Here is a 22,502-nt window from a genome sequence, read left to right as displayed (position 1 = left end):
TGCACACCATACACAAGAGGAAGCTTGCTGAGGTGACCCGTTGTCTTGTCAAAAACATTTAATTGTACCCTTGACCCTGTGTCTATCTATCTATCTATCTATCTATCTATCTATCTATCTATCTATCTATCTATCTATCTATCTATCTATCTAGCGCAGATGATCATTGGTTGCCCTCTCCCATCCCTGATGGATATCTACACCTCCCGCTGCCTTAGCAGGGCAAAGAATATCATCAAAGACAGCTCCCATCCTGCGTTTGGACTGTTCGACCTGCTGCCCTCTGGAAGGCGCTATAGGTGCATCAAATCCAGGACAAATAGACTCAGAAATAGTTGCTTTCCGACTTCCCACCTCGGCATCCTCAGGTCTATCCCCGCCCGTGGCCCCCCTCCAGTCCATGCCTGGTGGGAAGTCTGCTGCCTGGGCTCGAGCAGAGCCTGGAGCTGGAGAGAGCGACTGCTCCAAACCCCCCCCCCCCCCCCCCCCCCCATCCCCCCCCCTCTCCCCCTCCCCCGCAGATAGAGCCCGCAGATAGAGCCCCCCCCCCCCCCCCCCCCCCGTCAACTGCACATTGGGGGAACAGACCCAACGGGTCTGCACTTGGTCTAGTGACAAATAAAACTGAACTGAACTGAACTACTCCTGCACCTATAGACTGGATAGACTCGGTTTGTACTCGCTAGAAGTTAGAAGATTGAGGGGGGATCTTATAGAAACTTACAAAATTCTTAAGGGGTTGGACAGGCTAGATGCAGGAAGATTGTTCCCGATGTTGGGGAAGTCCAGAACAAGGGGTCACAGTTTAAGGATAAGGGGGAAATTCTTTAGGACCGAGATGAGAAAAATATTTTTCACACAGAGAGTGGTGAATCTGTGGAATTCTCTGCCACAGAAGGTAGTTGAGGCCACAGTTCATTGGCTATATTTAAGAGGGAGTTAGATGTGGCCCATGTGGCTAACGGGATCAGGGGGTATGGAGAGAAGGCAGGTACAGGATACTGAGTTGGATGATCAGCCATGATCATGGTGAATGGTGGTGCAGGCTCGAAGGGGCCGAATGGCCTACTCCTGCACCTATTGTCTATGTCAGTGGTTCTCAACCTTTTTTCAGTGATGTACCCCCTGTGAAATATTTTTTCAGCCAAGTACCCCCTAACCAGCGCAAAGCATTTTTGGTTGAAAAAAAAAGACTTAAAACAGAGCACTGTGCCATCAGTGTCTGATTTATTAAACTTTGGAACTGATAAACACATACACAATACAAACATTTGGAAAAAAAACTATTTTGAACATTTTAAATGTTAATAATCCATGACTAAATGTATTGCATATATTTCTCATCACTAAAATGTAGTGATTCAAACTAATGTAGTGAAAACAGTGACCATATAACCATTTAAAACTATAAAATGAACCATTTAAAACTCCATAAATGTGCAAAACACTGCTCATTTGTAGTGGTCTCTCTTGAACTATTTGGAAATAAAAAGATATAACTAAAAAAAAGAAAGAAATAATTAACTTAATTATAAATAAAGATTTGTGCACATAAAAATAATTATCAACATAAAGTGTCCTCTTTTGGGATCATAGTAAAGATCTGTGCTCAAAAAGAAATCATTAACTTAATTTTAAATAAAAGCAGAAATTGCTAAAAATAAAAAATAAAAATATTTATCATCGGTTTGCTAGATATGAACTGTTTTGGGAGAGAAAAATGCTCACGGCAGACCAAACGTGTTAAACAGAAATTGGTCAGATATTGAGCTTTACACAGTAAGAAATCATGTGAAACCATCACTGACTTTAATTTTAAATGAATGTACCTGTATGTTATACTGTTTAGTTTGGAGAAACAACCAGATAGTTACTGAGTTCGCACCGACCAGCGATTTTTGTTACAGTTTTGACCATGTTATTTGGCGGCCAATCAGCCGCTGTCTCCAAGGGCATTGTGTCCAATCACATAATGCAGTTTAATGGTAATTAGCAGCTACAGTAAAGGTTGGAAGCCGCGGAGCTACTGACAGTCAAACGGGAGGGAGCAGGAGAGATTCACACAGTGTACAATCCATAGCACCTAGTGTACAATTTCATAATATATACTAAATAACTGGGCTGACACACCTTGGCTGGGAATCTGGGGTTCACCAAAATTGTTCCCAATTGGGCCCCGCACATCCTAAGGCCGGCCCTGTATATGTAGCCCTATATTTTAAAATCTCACGTCACGTACCCCCATTTGAGAACCACTGGTCTATGTTTCTATGTCTTGTGTTTGGAGATTTGGACAAACTCAACACACAAGGCTCCCCAGTAGATGGCAATGGTGGCTTAGATTTACATTCTCACTCTCTGTCTCAGCAGTGAGTGACTAACAGCAGCAGCCTTTGTCAACAGAGTCCAGGGACCCACAGAATGGCAGCCGGCATCACCAGAGACCCACACCACCCTGGGCCCACGCTCTCATCTCGCTGATGTCAAAGGGCAGAAGGGACAGGAGCCTAAAAACAGTGAGGTCTACGTTCAGGAACTGCTTCTTCCCCGCCTGCAACCATCAGCGTCTTGGCTTGTTTAAGAAGGAGCTGCAGATGCTGGAGAATCGAAGGTAGACAAATATGCTGGAGAAACTCAGTGGGTGCTGTAGCATCTATGGAGCGAAGGAAATAGGCAACGTTTCGGGTCGAAACCCTTCTTCAGACTGATGGCTCTTGACCTCTCCTCCCTCCCTCTCTCTCCTCCCTTCTCCCTCTCGCCCCCTCCTTACTCTCCCTCTCTCCCCTCCTCTCACATTCCCCCTTCAACCCCTCTCCCCCCTTCTCTCTCACTCTCCCACCCTCTCTCCTCCCCCCCCCCCCTCCTCCCCCTCCTCCTCCTCTCCCTCCCTCTTATCCCCCTCCCTCTTCTCTACCCCCTCCTTCCCTCCCTGCACGGCACTGATCCCAGCAACTGTGACCTTTCCTGGACCTTGTCTTTGGGTTGCCGGGGAGAGACAACAGACAATAGACAATAGGTGCAGGAGTAGGCCATTCGGCCCTTCGAGCCAGCACCGTTCAATGTGATCATGGCAGATCATCCCCAATCAGTACCCCGTTCCTGCCTTCTCCCCATATCCCCTGACTCCGCTATCTTTAAGAGCCCTATCTAGCTCTCTCTTGAAAGCATCCAGAGAACCGGCCTCCACCGTCCTCTGAGGCAGAGAATTCCACAGACTCACAACTCTCTGGGTGAAAAAGTGTTTCCTCATCTCCTCACCCCATCCTTCTAAATTCCAGAGTGTACAAGCCCAGCCCCTCCATTCTCTCAGCATATGACAGTCCCGCGAATTAACCTGGTGAACCTACACTGCACTCCCTCAATAGCAAGAATGTCCTTCCTCGAATTAGGGGACCAAAACTGCACACAATACTCCAGGTGTGGTCTCACTAGGGCTCTGTACAACTGCAGAAGGACCTATTTGCTCCTATACTCAACTCCTCTTGTTAAAGGAAGGGAAGGGTTACAGAGACAAGGGGGTGGTTTAGGGGAGAAGGGGGAGGGCGGTTAGGGGAACGGCCCCACCCCGCATCTATTTTGAGTTCAGAGCCGGGGCCGCGACTGTGCGGGGATTTCCGTCGCCGTTCCAGGAACATGAAAGTGAAAGCGATGCTCACATTGGCCCCGGCTCCACACCCCGAGCCGAACCCCGCTCCTACCCACCGCTCCTGCAGACCCGGACAGAGACAGAGACGGAGACAGGGACAGGGAGACAGGGACAGGGAGAGAGACAGACCGAGAGAGAGAGACAGAGAGAGGGAGAGGGAGAGGGACAGAGACAGAGACAGAGACAGAGACAGGATGGACGCCCCCGGTGCCTTGCTCCGCATCGCCTTCATCATCGCCATCGGCTACCCTCCAGGTAGGGTCCAGCAAACAGGCCCTTCGGCCCGGCCCGCCTCTGCTGCACATCGGTCTGCTGCTGTTCACAGCGCCCGGTCCGGCCCGGCCCGCCTCCCTCTCCTCTCCTCTTTCTCCCCCTCCCTCTCCTGCCACTCCCTCTCATTCCTTCCCCTCTCCCCCCTCCCTCCCTCCCTCTCTCCCCTTTCGCCCTCTCTCTCCCCCTCCTTCCACTCTCCAACCTCAACCCCCTCTTTCCCCTCCTCTCTCCCGCCCCCTCTCTCTCTCCCTCCCTCTCTCTCCTCCCCCCCCCCCTCTCTCTCTCTCCTCTCACCCTCTTCCCCACCCCCTCTCTGTCTCTAACAGTGTGGTGATCTCTCCCTCTCTCTCTACCTCCCCCCCCTCTCCCCCCCCCCCCTCCCCCCCCCCCCCCCTCTCTCTCTCCCCCTCCTCTCTCCCTCCCCCCCCCTCCCTCACTCTCCCCCCCTCTCTCTCTCTCCCCCCCTCCTCTCTCCCCCCTCTCTCTCTCTACCCCCCCCCTCTCTCCCCCCCTCTCTCTCCTCCCCCTCACTCTCCTCCCCTCACCTCCTCACCTCCCCCCCACTCTCTCTCCCTCCCCCCCACTCCCCCTCTCCGCTCCCTCTCTCCCCTCCTCCTTCCCCTACCCCTCCCCTCCTCTCTAGCTCTGCAAGGACAGTCTCTCCCCCTCCTCACTCCCTCCCCCACCTCACTCTCTCTCCCCTTCCCCCTCTCTGTGTGTAACAGTTTGGTGATGAGGTACTGTCTCTATCTACAGCTCAGTGCATGGTCCCAGTCTCTCCCCCTCAGTCTCCCCTCCCCCCTCCCCCCCTCACTCTCTCTCCCCTCCCCTCCCTCTCTCACCCCCTCCCCCTCTCTCTGTGTGTAACAGTGTTGGTGATGAGGGTACTGTCTCTCTACAGCTCAGTGCAAGGACAGTCTCTCCCCCTCAGTCTCCCCTCTCCCCCCCTCACTCTCTCCCCTCCTCACCCTCTCCCACCCACCCCCCTCTGTGTGTAATAGTGTTGTGATCAGGGTGCTGTCTCTCCACAGCTCAGTGCGGGCCCTCAGTGCCAGAGTCGGGGGTACTGGTGGAGTGCACCTTCGTGGAGGAGTCCAAGGGCAAAGGCAAACCCTCCGGCTCGGTGGAACAGACGGAGGCCGTCCTGGTGGTCCGCAGTCTCAACTCCCTCAAGGAGGGGGCAGCGGCCTCTGACCTCACCCTGCCCCCCCACCTCAACCCTGGCATGGTCCTCGATGTCTTTGGTCAGTTTGTTATCCATCTATTATTGACCCACTATTATTGTTTGTCAGTGTTATAGGGTGATTTCACGAAAGGTCACTGGAGCGTAGATCCGCACCCACGTGGCCGAAAATTTGAAGTGGAGGACATGCTACACTTCCGGTACATGTTAGTGAATGGGAAAATGCAAAATGAAAACGCTTCTGAAGCTACATTTACCATTTAAATAATGGTAAACTATCAATGCATTTTGAAATAAATTTTACTCAGATGCAAGCTAAGGAATGGGATAATTGTCAGCTGTCAGTTGGACAAAATTAGGACATTTTATTATTTTCCAAAATATATTTCTCAATGTTTCTTGTTTAAAGCCTGCACATGCACATTCACCCAAACGACTTATTTATTTATTATGTTAAGAAACATTGAGAAATATATTTTGGAAAATAATAAAATGTCCTAATTTTGTCCAACTGACAGCTGACAATTATCCCATTCCTTAGCTTGCATCTGAGTAAAATTTATTTCAAAATGCATTGATAGTTTACCATTATTTAAATGGTAAATGTAGCTTCAGAAGCGTTTTCATTTTGCACGTTAAAACCCACCTGAGAACCATGGGCGATTTTGCAATTTTACTGAGGGATTTTTCACTTTTAAAACTTCTCATATAACAAATGAATAAAGATAAAAAAGTCAATAATGCCTTACTTTTGATGAAATGCAGCGAGCAAACGCGATAATTCCCGATATTTTGGACCTTTAAATCTCCACGGCAAATGTCCGCTGTTCACTTCCGCTGGATTGGCACCTTCAGCTCCCTCTTGAATTTACCTTAGTTTCTATCTTTTTTTTGGGCTGTAAATCTAGGTAGCTGTGCCTCACGGTCACCCCGACTGGCACAGTAAATTGCAGCTCAAAAACTGGCCGTTTTCGATGTTTTTAACGGGTGTGAAAGTGCGTGTTTTCCCATTCACTAACATGTACCGGAAGTGTAGCATGTCCTCCACTTCAAATTTTCGGTCACGTGGGTGCGGATCTACGCTCCAGTGACCTTTCGTGAAATCACACTATAGATACTAGATGATCAGCCATGATCACATTGAAATGCGGTGCTGGCTCGCAGGGCCGAATGGCCTCCTCCTGCACCTATTGTCTAATTTACTGTAGTGTGTCTTTTGTAAAAAATAATTTTCTATCATGTAAATACTAATTCTGTTCTAGTCTGTTCTGTAGTTTTGCACAATCCGCAGACAATTGACAATAGGTGCAGGAGTAGGCCATTCGGCCCTTCGAGCAAGCACCACCATTCAATGTGATCATGGCTGATCATCCACAATCAGTACCCCGTTCCTGCCTTCTCCCCATATACCCTGACTCCGCTATCTTTAAGACCCCTATCTAACTCTCTCTTGAAAGCATCCAGAGAACCTGCCTCCACCGCCCTCTGAGGCAGAGAATTCCACAGACTCACAACTCTCTGGGTGAAAAAATGTTTCCTCATCTCCATTCTAAATGGCTTACCCCTTATTCTTAAACTGTGTGTAGCCCCTATTTCTGGACTCCCCCAACATCGGGAACATGTTTCCTGCCTCTGGCGTGTCCAAACCCTTAATAATCTTATATGTTTCAAAAAGATACCCTCTCATCCTCTGAACTTCAGAGTGTACAAGCCCAGCCGCTCCATTCTCTCAGCATATTGCCATCCCTGAATGTTATGGACAATAGGTGCATGTGTAAGCCATTCAGCCCTTTGAGCCAGCACCGCCATTCAATGTGATCATGGCTGATCATCCCCAATCAGTACCCCGTTCCTGCCTTCTCCCCATATCCCCTGACTCCGCTATCTTTAAGAGCCCTATCTAGTGTTTTGTGTGTGTGTATGTATGTGTGTGTGTGTGTATGTATATACAGTATATGGATGTTTCAGTAATTACAAAACTCAGTAATGAAACTGAAGGTCTCCAAAAATGTCCAGGTTATTTTACTGTTTTATACGTAACATTTCCATAGTTTCAGGTCCTGTATTTTATGCTGTATAGATCATGGTATTTTGGTCAAATATTTGTCGATTTGAATCAGAAATTAGGTAAAAGGATCATAGGTTGGAACCCTTGTTCATGGAAACATCATATATATATATTGGTGAAGAAGGGTCTCGACCCGAAAGTAAGCATGCAGGTACAGCAGGCAATGAAGAAAGCCAATAAAGGCATGTTGGCCTTTATAACAAGAGGAGTTGAGTATAGGAGCAAAGAGGTCCTTCTGCAGTTGTACAGTTTTGGTCCCCTAATTTGAGGAAGGACATTCTTGCTATTGAGGGAGCCCAGCGTATGTTTACAAGGTTAATTCCTGGGATGGGGAGGCTGTCATATGTTGATAGAATGGAGCAGCTGGGCTTGTACACTCTGGAGTTTAGAAGAATGAGAGGGGATCTTATTGAAACATATAAGATTATTAAGGGTTTGGACACGCCAGAGGCAGGAAACATGTTCCCGATGTTGGGGAAGTCCAGAACCAGGGCAGAGCTCGAAATTAATGGTTGCCCGGGTGCCATTGACCACTCAAAGCACCACCAGGCAACTAAACACTGAGTAATTTTGCCCGGCTTGGCAACCAGATACTGGTTTGTACCGAAGATAGACACACAAAACTGGAGTAACTCCGTGGGTCAGGCAGCATCTCTGGACAAAAGGAACGTGACGTTTTGTGTCGGCGGTAACGGCTGTATTGCGTGGGATAGATTCTCGGTGCGGGGTGACGAAGGGTTGCAGCGAATGACGGGCGCTGAACTGCGAGCGACAGCGGCTCATCTTCTCCTCCTCCCGCTGCTTGCAAACCCGCGCTTTCAATACAAACCCTCCCGCACGTCGAGGCTGGGAGGAGTGAGGGAGGGAGGGGGAGGCCTCAGCGTGCTATAGGATCTTTGAGCTGCACCGCTCGCCCCCGTTGGCTGGTGGAGGAGGGAGGCGGTGGCGAGGAGTTCCCAGCGGCCAAGGCAGCGGGGCGATGTTGTCCGAGGAGCGCTGACCCTCCTTCCTCCCCACCTCGCCCCCCTTCTCTCTCTCTCTTGTACGCCCCCTCCACCCCCACCCCCTCTTTATCCTGGGACCCCTCCTCTACACCCAGCACTGATCCCCAATCCCACCTCTATTCAGTCCTCACTGACATCCCCTGTGCTCCCCCCCCCCCCACCCCCCAATCTATTCATCCTGCCCTGATCACCCTATCCACCTCGCATTAATTCTCCTGCCACCCCCCCATCCATCCTACACTGGTTCCCCAATTCATCCTGTACTTACCCCTTTCCCATCCATCCTGCACCTCCTCCATCCATCCTGTACTGATCCCCCATCCATCCAGTACTAATCCACCCATCCACCCCATACTGATCCACCCTCCATTTACCCTGCACCTGCTCCTCATTCATCCTGTGATGATCCCCCAATCATTCTGCACAGACCCTCCGATCCACACTGTACTGACCCCCCTCCCGCACATTCATCCTGCGCTGATCTTCCCCCCATCCATACATCCTGTACTGATCCTCCCATTCAAGAAGAATGGGGGGAACAGTCTGAAGAAGGGTCTCGACCCGAAACGTTGCCTATTTCCTACGCTCCATAGATGCTGCCTCACCCGCTCAGTTTCTCCAGCATTTTTGTCTACCTACCTTATATATAGATGTACATTTAGTTTAGCTTAGTTTAGTTTCGAGATTACAGCACGGAAAAAGGTCCTTCGACCCACCGGGTCCACACCGACCAGCGATCCCCGCACACTAACACTATCCTACACACACTAGGGACAATTTACATTTACACCAAGCCAATTAACCTACAAACCTGCACGTCTTTGGAGTGTGGGAGGAAACCGAAGATCTTGGAGAAAACCCACGCGGGTCACGGGGATACAATAGACAATAGGTGCAGGAGTAGGCCATTTGGTCCTTCGAGCCAGCACCACCATTCAATGTGATCATGGCTGATCATCCCCAATTAGTACCCCATTCCTGCCTTCTCCCCATATCCCCTGACTCCGCTATTTTTAAGAGCCCTATCTAGCTCTCTCTTGACAGCATCCAAAGAACCGGCCTCCACCACCAGAGGCAGAGAATTCCACACTCACAACTCTGTGAGAAAAAGTGTTTCCTCGTCTCCGTTCTAAATTGGTTACCCCTTATTCTTAAACTGTGGCCCCTGGTTCTGGACTCCCCCAACATCGGGAACATGTTTCCTGCCTCTAGCGTGTCCAAACCTTTAATAATCTTACATGTTTCAATGAGATACCCTGTCATCCTTCTAAACTCCAGAGTGTACAAGCCCAGCTGCTCCATTCTCTCAGCATATGACAGTCCCGCCATCCCGGGAATTAACCTGGTGAACCTACGCTGCACTCCCTCAATAGCAAGAATGTCCTTCCTCAAATTAGGGGACCAACACTGCACACAATACTCCATGATCACATTGAATGACGGTGCTGGTTCGAAGGGCCGAATGGCCTACTCCTGCACCTATTGTCTGCTGTCTAATTTACTGTTGTGTCTTTTGTAAAAAATTATTTTCTAACATGTAAATACTGATTCTGTTATAGTCTGTTCTGTTGGTTTGCACAATCCACAGGCATTGCCACTTTCATTTGACTGTACATCTTGTATGTGTATGTGACAACTAATGTTGAATTGTCTTGACTAGACCTGTTTGTTCCTCTGCTGCCGTTGAACAGATGACTCTGGAGTTTTGGCGTACGAGGGCTTTGTTCAGCCCCCGGGGGGGTCTAACGAGAAGCTGGCTTGTGAGCTGAACCGCTACCTGCCCCAGGAGGGGGGGGTGAGCTGGGCATCGGACCTGGCCCCGGACCACCGGACCCCTGCCTACCCTGCCCACCACTGGCTCAGCTCCCACATCGAGGCTTCCGATGGGTTGTTCAGCGTGGCCAGCCTCCACAGGGTGGTCTCCGCACCCCCAGCGGAGGTGGTGGGGGGTGGGGGCTGCGGAGAGGGGGACATCAAATGCAGGGCGGACCAGGAGGAGTTGCCCACCCACCACCGAACCTCAGGTACGAGCGGCAAGGATGGTGGTCGCTCACCACTCACCCCTGTCCACCCCTGTCCACCCCTCCACTGACCCCCCCTCCACTGACCCCCCCTCCACTGACCCCCCCTCCACTGACCCCCCCCTCCACTGACCCCCCCTCCACTGACCCCCCCTCCACTGACCCCCCCCCCCTCCACTGACACCCCCCCCCCCCTGGACCCCCCCTCCACTGACCCCCCCCTCCACTGACCCCCCCCTCCACTGACTCCCCCCCCCCCCTGACCCCCCCTCCACTGACCCCCCCTCCACTGACCCCCCCCTCCACTGACCCCCCCTCCACTGACCCCCCCCCCCTTACTGACCCCCCTTCCACTGACCCCCCCCCTCCACTGACCCCCCCCCACTGACCCCCCTTCCCCCCCCCCCACTGACCCCCCCTCCACTGACCCCACCCCCCCCCCCTCCACTGACCCCCCTCCCCTGACCCCCCCTCCACTGACCCCCTCCCTCCACCCCCCCCCTCCACTGACCCCCCCCTCCACTGACCCCCCCTTATACCCACCTCCCCTGATGTCACCATGGGGGTGGGGGTAAGGGGAGGGGTGGGGGGGGTCGGTTGAGGGAGGGAGGGGTATTTAGGGGAGATGGGGTTGAGGGAGATGGGGTTGTAGTGAGGGAGGGGGATTTGGGGGAGGGGAGGGTTAAGGGGGTTGGGGTGGAGAGGGGGTTGGGGTTGAGGGAGGAGGGGAGGGGGGTTGAGGGAGGAGGGGTATTTAGGGGGGGGGGGTTGAGGGAGATGGGGGTGGAAGGGGGGGGTTGGTAGTGAGGGAGGGGACGGTGAGGGACTGCCACACTGAGGAAGCGGGGTTCGGTGTGGGGGTAGTATATTATTTGGGTGATAGGTGACTCTCCTCCTCCCCCCCCTTCTCTCTCCCCCTCTCCCTACCCCCCCTCCCTCCCCTGTCTTATCTCCCTCTCCTCCCCCCCTCTTCCTCTCCCCCTTTCTTTCTTTCTTTCCCCCCCTCTTCCCCCTCTCTCTCCCCTTCCCTCCTCCCCCTCTCTACCTCCTCCCTCCTCCCCCTCTCTCTCCCTACCACCCCCCCTGCCTCCCCTTTTTTTCTCCCTCTCTCCCCCTCTCTACCTCCCCCCCCCTCTCCCCCCCCTCTTCTATCTCCTCCCTTGTCTCCTCTCTCTCTCCCCCCCACTCACCCTACTCTCCCCCCCTTCTCTCACCCCCTCCTCCTCTCTCCCTCCCCCCCCCCCCATGTTTCCCTCTTTCTCTCCCACCTCTCCCTACCCGCTCTTTCTCCCCCACTCTCCCCTCTCTTCTCTCCCCCCCCCCTTTCCTCCCCCCCCTTCTCTCCCCCCCTTCTCTCCCCCCCTTCTCTCTCCCCCCCTTCTCTCTCCCCTCCTTCCCTCTCCTCCCTTCTCTCTCCCCTCTTCTCTCTCTCTCCTCTTCTCTCTCCTCTCTCTCTCACCCTCTCTCCCCTCCTCTCTCTCTCCCTTCTCTCTCTCCGCCTTTCTCCTCTTTCTTCCCCTCTTCTCTCGCCCCCCCCTTTCTCTCTCCCCCCCTTCCTCTCTCCCCCCCTTCTCTCTCTCCCCCCCTTCTCTCCCCCCCCCCCTTCTCTCCCCCCCCTCTCTCCCCCCCTTCTCCCCCCCCCTTCTCTCCCCCCCCCTTCTCTCCCCCCCTTCTCTCCCCCCCTCTCTCCCCCCCCTTCTCTCTCCCCCCCTTCTCTCCCCCCCTTTCTCTCCCCCCCCCTTCTCTCCCCCCCCCTTCTCTCCCCCCCCCTTCTCTCCCCCCTTCTCCCCCCCCTCTCTCTCCCCCCCTCTCCCCCCCCCCCCCCCTCCCCCCCCTTCCCCCCCCCTTCTCTCTCCCCCCCCCCCTTTCCCCCCCCTTTCTCTCCCCCCCCCCTCCCCTCCCCCCTCCCTCTCCCCCCTTCCCCCCCCCTCCCCCCCCCTCTCCCCCCCCTCTCCCCCCCCTCCCTCCCCACCCTCTATATCTCTGCCCCCCTCACTCCCCCCCCCTGTCTCTCTACTCTCCCACCCTCTCCCCCTACTCAACCCCTCCCCCTCCCCACACCCCCCCCCTCCCCCTCCATCCTCTCTCCCTCCCCCCCCACCCCTCTTCTCCCCGCCCCCCCTCTCTCTCCCCCCCCTTCTCTCCCCCCCCTTCTCTTCTTCTCTCCCCCCCCCTTCTCTCCCCCCCCTCTCTCTCTCTCTCTCTCTCTCTCCCTCTCTTCCCTCTCTCTCTCTCCCTCTCTCTCTCTCTCTCTCTCCCCCTCTCCCTCTCCCTCCCCCCCTCCCTCCCCCCCCCCCCCCCCCCCTCTCTCCCCCCCCCTTCTCTCCCCCCCCCTTCTCTCCCCCCCCCCTTCTCTCCCCCCCCCCCCTTCCCTCCCCCCCTTCCCTCCCCCCCCCTTCCCTCCCCCCCCTTCCTCTCCCCCCCTTCCCCCCCCCCTTCCTTCTCTCCCCCCCTTCTCTCTCCCCCCCCTTCTCTCTCCCCCTTCTCCTCCCCCCTCCCTCTCTCCCCTTCCCCCCTCTACCCTCTCCCCTCCCCCCCCCTCTCTCCCCCCTCTCTCTCCCCCCTCCCCCCCTCTCTCCCCCTCTCTCCCCCCTCTCTCTCCTCCCCCTCTTCTCCCCTCTCCCCCCCCTCCCCCTCTCCCCCTCTCCTCCCTCTCTCCCCCTCTCTCCCCCTCCCTCTCCCTCTCCCTCTCCCCTCTCTCCCCCCCTCCCCCCCTCCTCCCCCCTCCCCCTCTCCCCCTCTCCCCCCTCCCCTCCCCTCCCTTCCCCCTCCCCTTCCCCCTCCCCCTCCCCCTCCCTCCCCCTCTCCCTCCCCCTTTCTCTCCTCCCCCTCCCTCTCCCTCTCCCTCTCCCCTCTCTCTCTCTCCCTCTGTTTCTCTCTCCCTCTCCCTCCCCCTCTCGCTCTCTTTCTTCCCCAACCCCCCTCTCTCCCTCTCCCTCTCCCTCTCCCCCTCTCTCCTCGTGTGCAGTGATGTTGAACGTGTTTACCCGTGTGCGTTACGTGCGTGCTGGGCTGGGCAGCACCGTGAGGCTAGACTGTGGCTTCACGGTGGAGCGGGCACTGCCGGTGGCCGTGGAGTGGCGCTACCAGTACCAGGGCAGTGGGCGGCTGGTGTACGCCTACAGCGCGGAGCAGGACAGGGTGCATGCGGCGCAGGAGGGCGCACACATGCAGCTCGACCTGCTGCACAGCCACAATAATGCATCGCTGCTGCTGCAGAACGTGCAGCTTCAGCATGAGGGGACCTACATCTGTGCCGTCTACCTCCCCGGCCTGCAGGCTCAGATACCCGTCACCCTGGAGATCGCAGGTAACCGCCCTTCAGCCCGTCCGCTCGCTGCTAGCCCAACCCTGCCCTGTGAATTATAGCCCACACACCCCTTGTATTATACCCTGTACTTCGGCCCATCTACTCCCTGCTAGCCCAACCCTGCCCTGTGAATTATAGCCCAACCTGCTAGCCCAACCCTGCCCCGTGAATTATAGCCCACACACCCCTTGTATTATACGGTTCCCTTCGGCCCCACTATTCCCTGCTAGCCCAACCCTGCCCTGTGAATTATAGCCCACACACCCCTTGTATTATACCCTGTTCCCTTCGGCCCCACTATTCCCTGCTAGCCCAACCCTGCCCTGTGAATTATAGCCCACACACCCCCCCTTGTATTATACAGTTCCCTTCGGCCCCACTATTCCCTGCTAGCCCAACCCTGCCCCCGCGAATTATAGCCCCACACCCCCTTGTATTATACCCTGTACTTCGGCCCATCTTCTCCCTGCTAACCCAACCCTGCCCCATGAATTATACCCCACACACCCCTTGTAATATACCCTGTACTTCGGCCCATCTACTCCCTGCTAGCCCAACCCTGCCCTGTGAATTATAGCCCACACACCCCTTGTATTATACCCTGTACTTCGGCCCATCTACTCCCTGCTAACCCAGTCCTGCCCTGCGAATTATAGCGTACGCCGCTTGTATTATACCCCGCCCTTCGGCCCCACTATTCCCTGCTAGCCCAACCTGCCCCGTGAATTATAGCCCACGCCCCTTGTATTAGACCCTTGCCTTCAGCCCCTCTACTTCCTGCTAATGGGTCTCGACCCAAAATTGTCCATTCCTTCTCTCCAGAGATGCTGCCTCACCCGCTGAGTTACTCCAACATTTTGTGTCTTACCTTCGATATAAACCAGCATCTGCTTACACATTCTTTCACACACACACACACACACACACACACACACACACACACACACACACACACACACACACACACACACACACACACACACACACACACACGTGTACACACTAAACCACGCTAAATTGCACTAAACCACATTAAACTGCACTAAACATGTGAAACAGGTAAGTACAACAGGGTCTGGAGGTCCTTGTACATCAGTCTATGAAAGTAAGCATGCAGGTACAGCGGGCAGTGAAGAAAGCCAATGGCATGGTGGCCTTTATAACAAGAGGAGTTGAGTATAGGAGCAAAGAGGTCGTTCTGCAGTTGTACAGAGCTCTAGTGAGACCACACCTGGAGCATTGTGTGCAGTTTTGGTCCTCTAATTTGAGGAAGGACATTCTTGCTATTGAGGGAGTGCAGCGTAGGTTCACCAGGTTAATTCCCGGGATGGCGGGACTGTCATATGTTGATAGAATGGAGCAGCTGGGCTTGTACACTTTTAGAGTTTAGAAGGATGAGAGGGTATTTAATTGAAACATATAAGATTATTAAGGGTTTGGACTCGCTAGAGGCAGGAAACATGTTCCTGATGTTGGGGGAGTTCAGAACCAGGGGCCACACAGTTTAAGAATAAGGGGTAGGCCATTTACAACGGAGATGAGGAAAAACCTTTTCAACCAGAGAATTGGGAGTCTGTGGAATTCTCTGCCTCAGAGGGCGGTGGAGGCCAATTCTCTGGATGCTTTCAAGAGACAGATAGATGGGGCAACATAGAAATAGAAAATAGGTGCAGGAGGAGGCCATTCGGTCCTTCGAGCCAGCACCGTCATTCATTGTGATCATGGCTGATCGTCACCAATCAATAACCCTTCTCATATCCCCTGAGTCTGCGGTATGAACATTGACTTCTCCAATTTCAAGTAGTCCTTGCGTTCTTCCTCCTTCCCTTCCCTACTCTCCCACAGCCCACTATCTCCTCTTTCTTTCTTCTTCCTGCCCCCACCACCTCCACATCAGTCTGAAGAAGGGTCTCAACCCAAAACGTCACCTATTCCTTCTCCCCATAGATGCTGCCTCACCCGCTGAGCTTCTCCACCATTTTTGTCCACCTCCCATGAAAGATTGGTCGCTGGGTGTGTATACTCTGGAATTTAGAACGATGAGAGGGAATCTTATTGAAACATATATAAAATTATTAAAGGATTGGATACACTAGAGGCGGGGAAAAATGCTCCCGATGTTGGGGGTGTCCAGAATCAGAGGGCCACACAGTTTAGGAATAAGGGGTCGGCCATTTAGGCCATTAAGAGGAAAAACAACTGCACCCAGAGAGTAGACAAAAATGCTGGAGAAACTCAGCGGGTGAGGCAGCATCTATGGAGCGAAGGTATAGGTGACGTTTCGGGTCGAGACCCTTCTTCAGACTGATGTGGGGGTATGAAGAGGCGGAGACAGTGGGCTGTGGGAGAGCTGGGAAGGGGAGGGGAAGGAGGGAGAAAGCAGGGACTACCTGAAATTGGAGAAGTCAATGTTCATACAGCTGGGGTGTAAACTACCCAAGCGAAATATGAGGTGCTGCTCCTCCTTTCACCCAGAGAGTTGTGAATCTGTGGAATTGTCTGCAACAGAAGGCAGTGGAGGCTGATTCACTGGATGTTTTCAAGAGAAAGTTAAATAGAGCTCTTCGGGCTAACGGAGTCAGGGGATATGGGGAGAAGGCAGGAAAGGGGTACTGATTGGGGATTATCAGCCATGATCACATTGAATAGCGGTGCTGGGTTGAAGGGCCGAATGGCTTCCTCCTGCATCTGTTGTCTATTGTAGATTGAGATTTGAGTTGGAGCCAGTGTGATTATTAACGTGGTCTTAATCTGGATGGCATGTTGGCCTTTATAACAAGGGGAGTAGAGTATAGGAGCAAAGAGGTCCTTCTGCAGTTGTACAGAACTAGTGAGACCACACCTGGAGTATTGTGTGCAGTTTTAGTCCCCTAATTTGAGGAAGGACATTCTTGCTATTGAGGGAGTGCAGCGTAGGTTCACCAGGTTAATTCCCGGGATGGCGGGACTGTCATATGCTGAGAGAATGGAGCGGCTGGGCTTGTACACTCTGGAGTTTAGAAGGATGAGAGGGATTCTTATTGAAACATATAAGATTGCTAAGGGTTTGGACACGCTAGAGGCAGGAAACATGTTCCCGATGTTGGGGGAGTCCAGAACCAGGGGCCACACACAGTTTAAGAATAAGGGGTAAGCCATTTAGAACAGAGACGGGGAAACACTTTTTCACACAGAGTTGTGAGTCTGTGGAATTCTTTGCCTCAGAGGGCGGTGGAGGCCGGTTCTCTGGATACTTTCAAGAAATTATTGTTGACTTCAGGAAGAACAGAGGGGGCAGACATACCCCCATCCATATAAACGGGACTGAGGTGGAGCGCGTCTCCAACTACAAATTCCTCGGGGTACACATCTCGGAGGATCTGTCCTGGTCCCTCAACACCTCCAAGCTGATCAAAAAGGTGCAGCAGCGCCTTTACTTCCTGAGGAGGCTCAAGAAAGCTCACCTGTCCCCCCAGATCCTGACCAACTTTTACCGCTGTACCATCGAAAGCATCCTGACCACCTGCTTCACGGTATGGTACAGCAGTTGCACCGTAGCGGACAGGAAGGCACTACAACGGGTGGTGAAAACCGCTCAGTACATCATCGGTGCCCCGCTCCCTGCCATGGATGCCCTCCACCGAAAACGGTGTCTGAGACGGGCCGGGAAGATCATCAAAGACCCCTCCCACCCCAACCATGGACTGTTTGCCCTCCTCCCATCAGGGAGGCAGTACAGGAGCCTCAGGTCTCGTACTAGTAGGATGAGGAACAGCTTCTACAATAATACCATCACATTGCTGAACTCGGAGTCCCGCCGATAGATTTCTCCAGTCCCTCCGTCAACATTGTTCGATTATTCTGTATTTTAAAAAAAAAATTCTATATTGCACTATTACTACGGACTGACGATAAACTGCATTTCGTTGTACCCATACTTGTATTTGTGCAATGACATTAAAGTTGAATTGAATTGAATTGAAAAATAGAGAGCTAGATAGGGCTCTTAACGATAGCGGAGTCAGGGGATATGGGCAGAAGGCAGGAACGGGGTACTGATTGTGGATGATCAGCCATGATCACATTGAATGGCGGTGCTGGCTAGTAGGGCCGAATGGCCTGCTCCTGCACCTATTGTCTATTGAATGGCGGTGCTGGCTGGAAGGGCCGAATGGCCTCCTCCTGCACCTACATTTCTACACGACACTCCAGTTCAAGTTACATTTATTGTCCCACGCACCAATGGGTAGAGATTAGCAATGTTACAAAATTTTGAGATTTTGAAAGTCAAGTCTGCAATTTATCCCATCAGATAAAGCATAACAATAAGTTTAATTTGACACCAAATTCACTTTCATATCTCAAGTATTAAAAAAGTTATGGCCATTTTCATACTCGGAAATTAGCATCTTGTTCCCTATTGATTTTCAATGGACATTACAAAAAAGCTGTGATCTTGGATAGTCAAAAGCCCATTTCTTAAGGAAAGATTAACATTTTTAAATAGCCTAAGTGTCCAAAGATTATTCACAAATAATTCACAATATAACATGATTTTTATATCTAATTTACATTAATTTATAGGCCAAATGGAAGGAATTTAGTGTTCAATTGCTGTAAATAAATGCCCATTTAAATCGGCTTTCTAGTGGGTTCATGTGAACGCGCTGGTTTAGAACGTTGACATCGCGCTGGATTAGTGCCCTCAAATGCCGAGAAAAATACTGCGGGATATAAAAAGCCCAAAATGAACTACTCGCTATAGATAACTTGATATACAGGGTTATATATATGCCCCATTTAATGTAAAAATAAGGTACATACCTTTAATAGTTTGCTTTATAAAACCCTGGGGCTGCGAGAGGTTGCGGAGTGAACGAGAGCTTTTAAAACTATTATATCTATTATTCGAGGCCTATAAAACTAATAATAGCTTTTGCGACCAGGTCTTGCAGCGATTCTCCGTTAATGATTTACTAGGCTGAACATCTGCGATTGGAACAGCCTAGTAAAAATCGCGTTTTAAACCCGCCCCCTCCAAACAGCGCCAAAATCACACACAAGGGGTGGGGCAGATGCTCAGCCACGATTCTGGTAGGTTTTGTAACATACCTATAGAGATAGCTTTGAGTTAGTGCCACTTTTATCATTAACCTGGTGTTGTTGGTTACACAGAGCCCCCGCGTGTGGCGCTGAGCCCGTCTCCCCTCTACGTCTCCGCCGGACAATCCCAGGACGTTGTGTGCGAGGCGAGCGGCTACTACCCGCTGGACGTGACGGTGACCTGGTGGCGCCGGGCGGCCGGAGACGCCACTGCCCGGCCGCTGACCCACAGCTGGCAGCTGGGGCACCAGAGGAACCACGACGGCACTTTCAACGTGACTAGCGGCGTCCAGGTGCGTCCCGGCGCGGCCGATCACGGAGCCGTCTACACCTGTCACGTGGAACACCTGGCCCTGGCTGGAGCTGTCCGGAGGGACATCACACTGATGGTGGCAGGTAAGGCCCAGTGGCTGACCCTTCCTCGCCTCCTCCCATACGCACCTCCCCTCCCCCTCATCACCTCCCCTCCTCACCTCCCCTCCCCCTCCTCCCTCCTCCCCTCCCCCTACTCACCTCCCCTCCCCCCCTCCCTCCCCTCCCCTAATCACCTCCCCCCCCTCCCCTCCCCTCACCCTCCCACCCTCCCCCCCCCCTCCTCACCTCCCCTCCCCCCTCTCTCCCCCTCCCCTCCTCACCTCCCCTCCCCCTCCACCTCCCCACCCCCCCTCCTCACCTCCCCTCCCCCTCCTCACCTCCTCCCCTCCCCCTCCCTCACCTCCCCTCACCCCCTCCCCACCTCCCCTCCCCCCCTCCCCACCTCCCCTCCCCTCCTCCCTCCTCACCTCCCCCTCCCCACCTCCCCTCCTCACCCTCCCCCCTCCCCTCCCCTCCCCCCCCTCCCCCTCCCCCTCCCCTCCCCTCCCCCTCCTCACCTCCCCTCCCCCTCACCTCACCTCCCCTCCTCACCTCCCCTCCCTCCCCCTCCTCACCTCCCCCTCCCACCTCCCCTCCCCCCCCCACCTCCCCTCCCCCCCTCCCCCTCCCCTTACCTCCCATCCCACTGGTGGCAGGTAAGGCCCTGGCTGACCCTTCCTCCCTCCTCCCCCCTGCACTCCCCTCCCCCTCCTCACCTCCCCTCCCCCCTCCCCCTCCACCTCCTCCCCCTCCTCACCCCCCCTCCTCCCCACCTCCCCTCCCCCTCCTCACCTCCCCTCCCCCTCCTCCCTCCCCTCCCCCTCTCACCTCCCCTCCCCCTCATCACCTCCCTCTCCCCCCCCCCCTCCCCCTCTCACCTCCCCTCCCCCTCCTCACCTCCCCTCCCCCTCCTCACCTCCCCCTCCCCCTCCTCACCTCCCCCCTCCCCCCTCCTCCTCCCTCCCCCTCCTCACCTCCCCCCCTCCCCTCCCCCTCCCACCTCCCCTCCCCCTCATCACCTCCCCTCCCCCTCACCTCCCCTCCCCCCCTCCCCCCTCACCTCCCCTCCCCCTCTCACCTCCCCTCCCCCTCATCACCTCCCCTCCCCCTCCTCACCTCCCCTCCTCAGGGGAGAGTGGGGGGAGGGGGAGAGAGAGGGCCGAATGGTCTACTCCTGCACCTTTTGTCTATTGTCTATTGTGTTTGAGGTCAGGGGTGTGTGGGGTCGGGGGTCATGGGCAGGGAGCTGACCTTTCCCGCCTCTTCCTCCAGGAGCGTCGGGACCCAAGATGGAGGACGCCATGGGACTTCTCCTCTGCGCCTTCATCCTCTACGGGGCCCTCAAGATGTTTCACCAATGGTTCTTTCCCCAAGGTGAGTTCCCTATCGTCACGTGCACTGAGGTACAACAGACAATAGGTGCAGGAGGAGGCCATTCGGCCCTTCTAGCCCGCACCGCCATCCAATGTGATCATGGCTGATCATCCCCAATCAGTACCCCGTTCCTGCCTTCTCCCCATATCCCCTGACTCCACTATCTTTAAGAGCCCTATCTAGCTCTCTCTTGAAAGCATCCAGAGAACCGGCCTCCACCGCCCTCTGAGGCAGAGAATTCCACAGACTCACCACTCTCTGTGAGAAAAAGTGTTTCCTCATCTTCGTTCTAAATCACATTGAATGACGGTGCTGGCTCGAAGGGCCAAATGGCCTGCTCCTGCACCTATTGTCTACACTCCCCCAACATCGGGAACATGTTTCCTGCCTCTAGCATGTCCAAACCCTTAACAATCTTAGATGTTTCAAAGAGATCCCCCCTCATCCTTCTAAACTCCAGAGTGTACAAGCCCATCCGGTCAATTCTATCAACATATGACAGTCCCGCCATCCTGGGAATTAACCTGGTGAACCTACGCTGCATTCCCTCAATAGCAAGAATGTCCTTCCTCAAATTAGGGGACCAAAACTGCACACAATACACAATGAAACATATAAGATTGTTAAGGGTTTGGACACGCTAGAGGCAGGAAACATGTGCCCGATGTTGGGGGAGTCCAGAACCAGGGGCCACACACAGTTTAAGAATAAGGGTCGGCCATTTAGAACAAAGATGAGATGAAAGTTTTTCACAAAGAGGGTTGTGTTTTCACCCAGCGCTCAGCCAACCCAGGGACTGCTTCCTCCACCATCGTTACTCTGTTGCATGTTTTTCATTCCTTTGATCTGTATCTCTCTACAAGTCCGTTGAAATCCCTCAATCCATGTTCTCCACAGATGCAGCCTGACCCGCTGAGTTACTCGAACCGAAACATCACCTATCCATGTTCTCCACAGATGCTGCCTGACCCGCTGAGTTACTCCCGCACTCTGTGAAACATCACCTATCCATGTTCTCCACAGATGCTGCCTGACCCGCTGAGTTACTCCAGCACTCTGTGAAACGTCACCTATCCGCACTGCCTGACCCGCTGAGTTTCTCCAGCACTTTTTGAAACGTCACATATCCCTTTTCTCCACAGATGCTGCCTGACCCACTGAGTTACTCCAGCATTTTGTGCCTGTCCACTGTCTGAATTGTCTGCTTTCTCTTCCTCAGTGAACCAGCCCAGAGTGAACTCCGAAGAAGATCTCAAGGTAAGCGATCCACTGTTGTCATTGGGATGGTGAAACACCAAGACACAGAGACACAGTCATACAGAGTCACAGAGACACACAGAAACACTGACAGGGGATCTTATTGAAACATATAACATTGTTAAGGGTTTGGACACGCTAGAGGCAGGAAACATGTTCCCGATGTTGGGGGAGTCCAGAACCAGGGGGCACAGTTTAAGAATAAGGGGTAAGCCATTTAGAACGGAGACGAGGAAACACTTTTTCTCACAGAGAGTTGTGAGTCTGTGGAATTCTCTGCCTCAGAGGGCGGTGGAGGCCGGTTCTCTGGATACTTTCAAGAGAGACCTAGATAGGGCTCTTAAAAATAGCGGAGTCAGGGGATATTGGGGAGATATGGGAAGAAGGCAGGTACGGAGTACTGATTGTGGATGATCAGCCATGATCACATTGAATGGCGGTGGTGGCTCGAAGGGCCGAATGGCCTGCTCCTGCACCTATTGTCTATTACATGTAATTTGCAGTTTTGCATGCACTGTTATTGCAGACACGGGGTCACAGGGTCAAAGTCACAGAGACACGGGGTCACAGAGCCACACAGAGTCACAGAGCGACAGAGACGCAGAGTCACAGAGAATCAGAGACACAGAGTCACAGAGACACACAGAGTCACAGTCACAGAGTCACAGTCACAGAGACTAAGTGTCACAGAGACTAAGTGTCATACAGAGACACAGAGTGACAGAGACACAGAGTCACAGAGACTAAGAGACACACAGTCACAGAGACTAAGAGACACACAGAGACACTGAGTCACAGAGACACAGTCACACAGTCACAGAGACACAGAATCACAGTCACAGTCACAGAGACTGAATGTCACAGAGACTAAGAGACACACAGTCACAGAGACTAAGAGACACACAGAGACACACAGAACACACAGAGACA

At 53.5% G+C, this 22,502-nt stretch overlaps 1 protein-coding gene across 1 annotated transcript; it reads left to right on the top strand.

The window, feature by feature from the left end:
* Window positions 1–3,597: 3,597 nt before the first annotated feature.
* LOC129693422 (tapasin-like) lies at window positions 3,598–21,572 on the top strand (the record flags this gene model as incomplete). Its single annotated transcript, XM_055630250.1, has 7 exons — window positions 3,598–3,901; window positions 4,951–5,163; window positions 9,866–10,198; window positions 13,164–13,505; window positions 18,660–18,983; window positions 20,214–20,315; window positions 21,535–21,572. Coding segments are annotated over exons 1-7 (1,620 nt in total), but the record flags the coding sequence as incomplete, so codon positions are not given.
* Between the last annotated feature and the right edge of the window lie 930 nt (window positions 21,573–22,502).

Source organism: Leucoraja erinacea, unplaced genomic scaffold (genome assembly GCF_028641065.1).
Source record: "Leucoraja erinacea ecotype New England unplaced genomic scaffold, Leri_hhj_1 Leri_290S, whole genome shotgun sequence".
Lineage (NCBI taxonomy): Eukaryota > Metazoa > Chordata > Chondrichthyes > Rajiformes > Rajidae > Leucoraja > Leucoraja erinaceus.
Note: the sequence above shows the minus strand (reverse complement) of the source record. Positions and strands in the feature narration are given on the sequence as shown.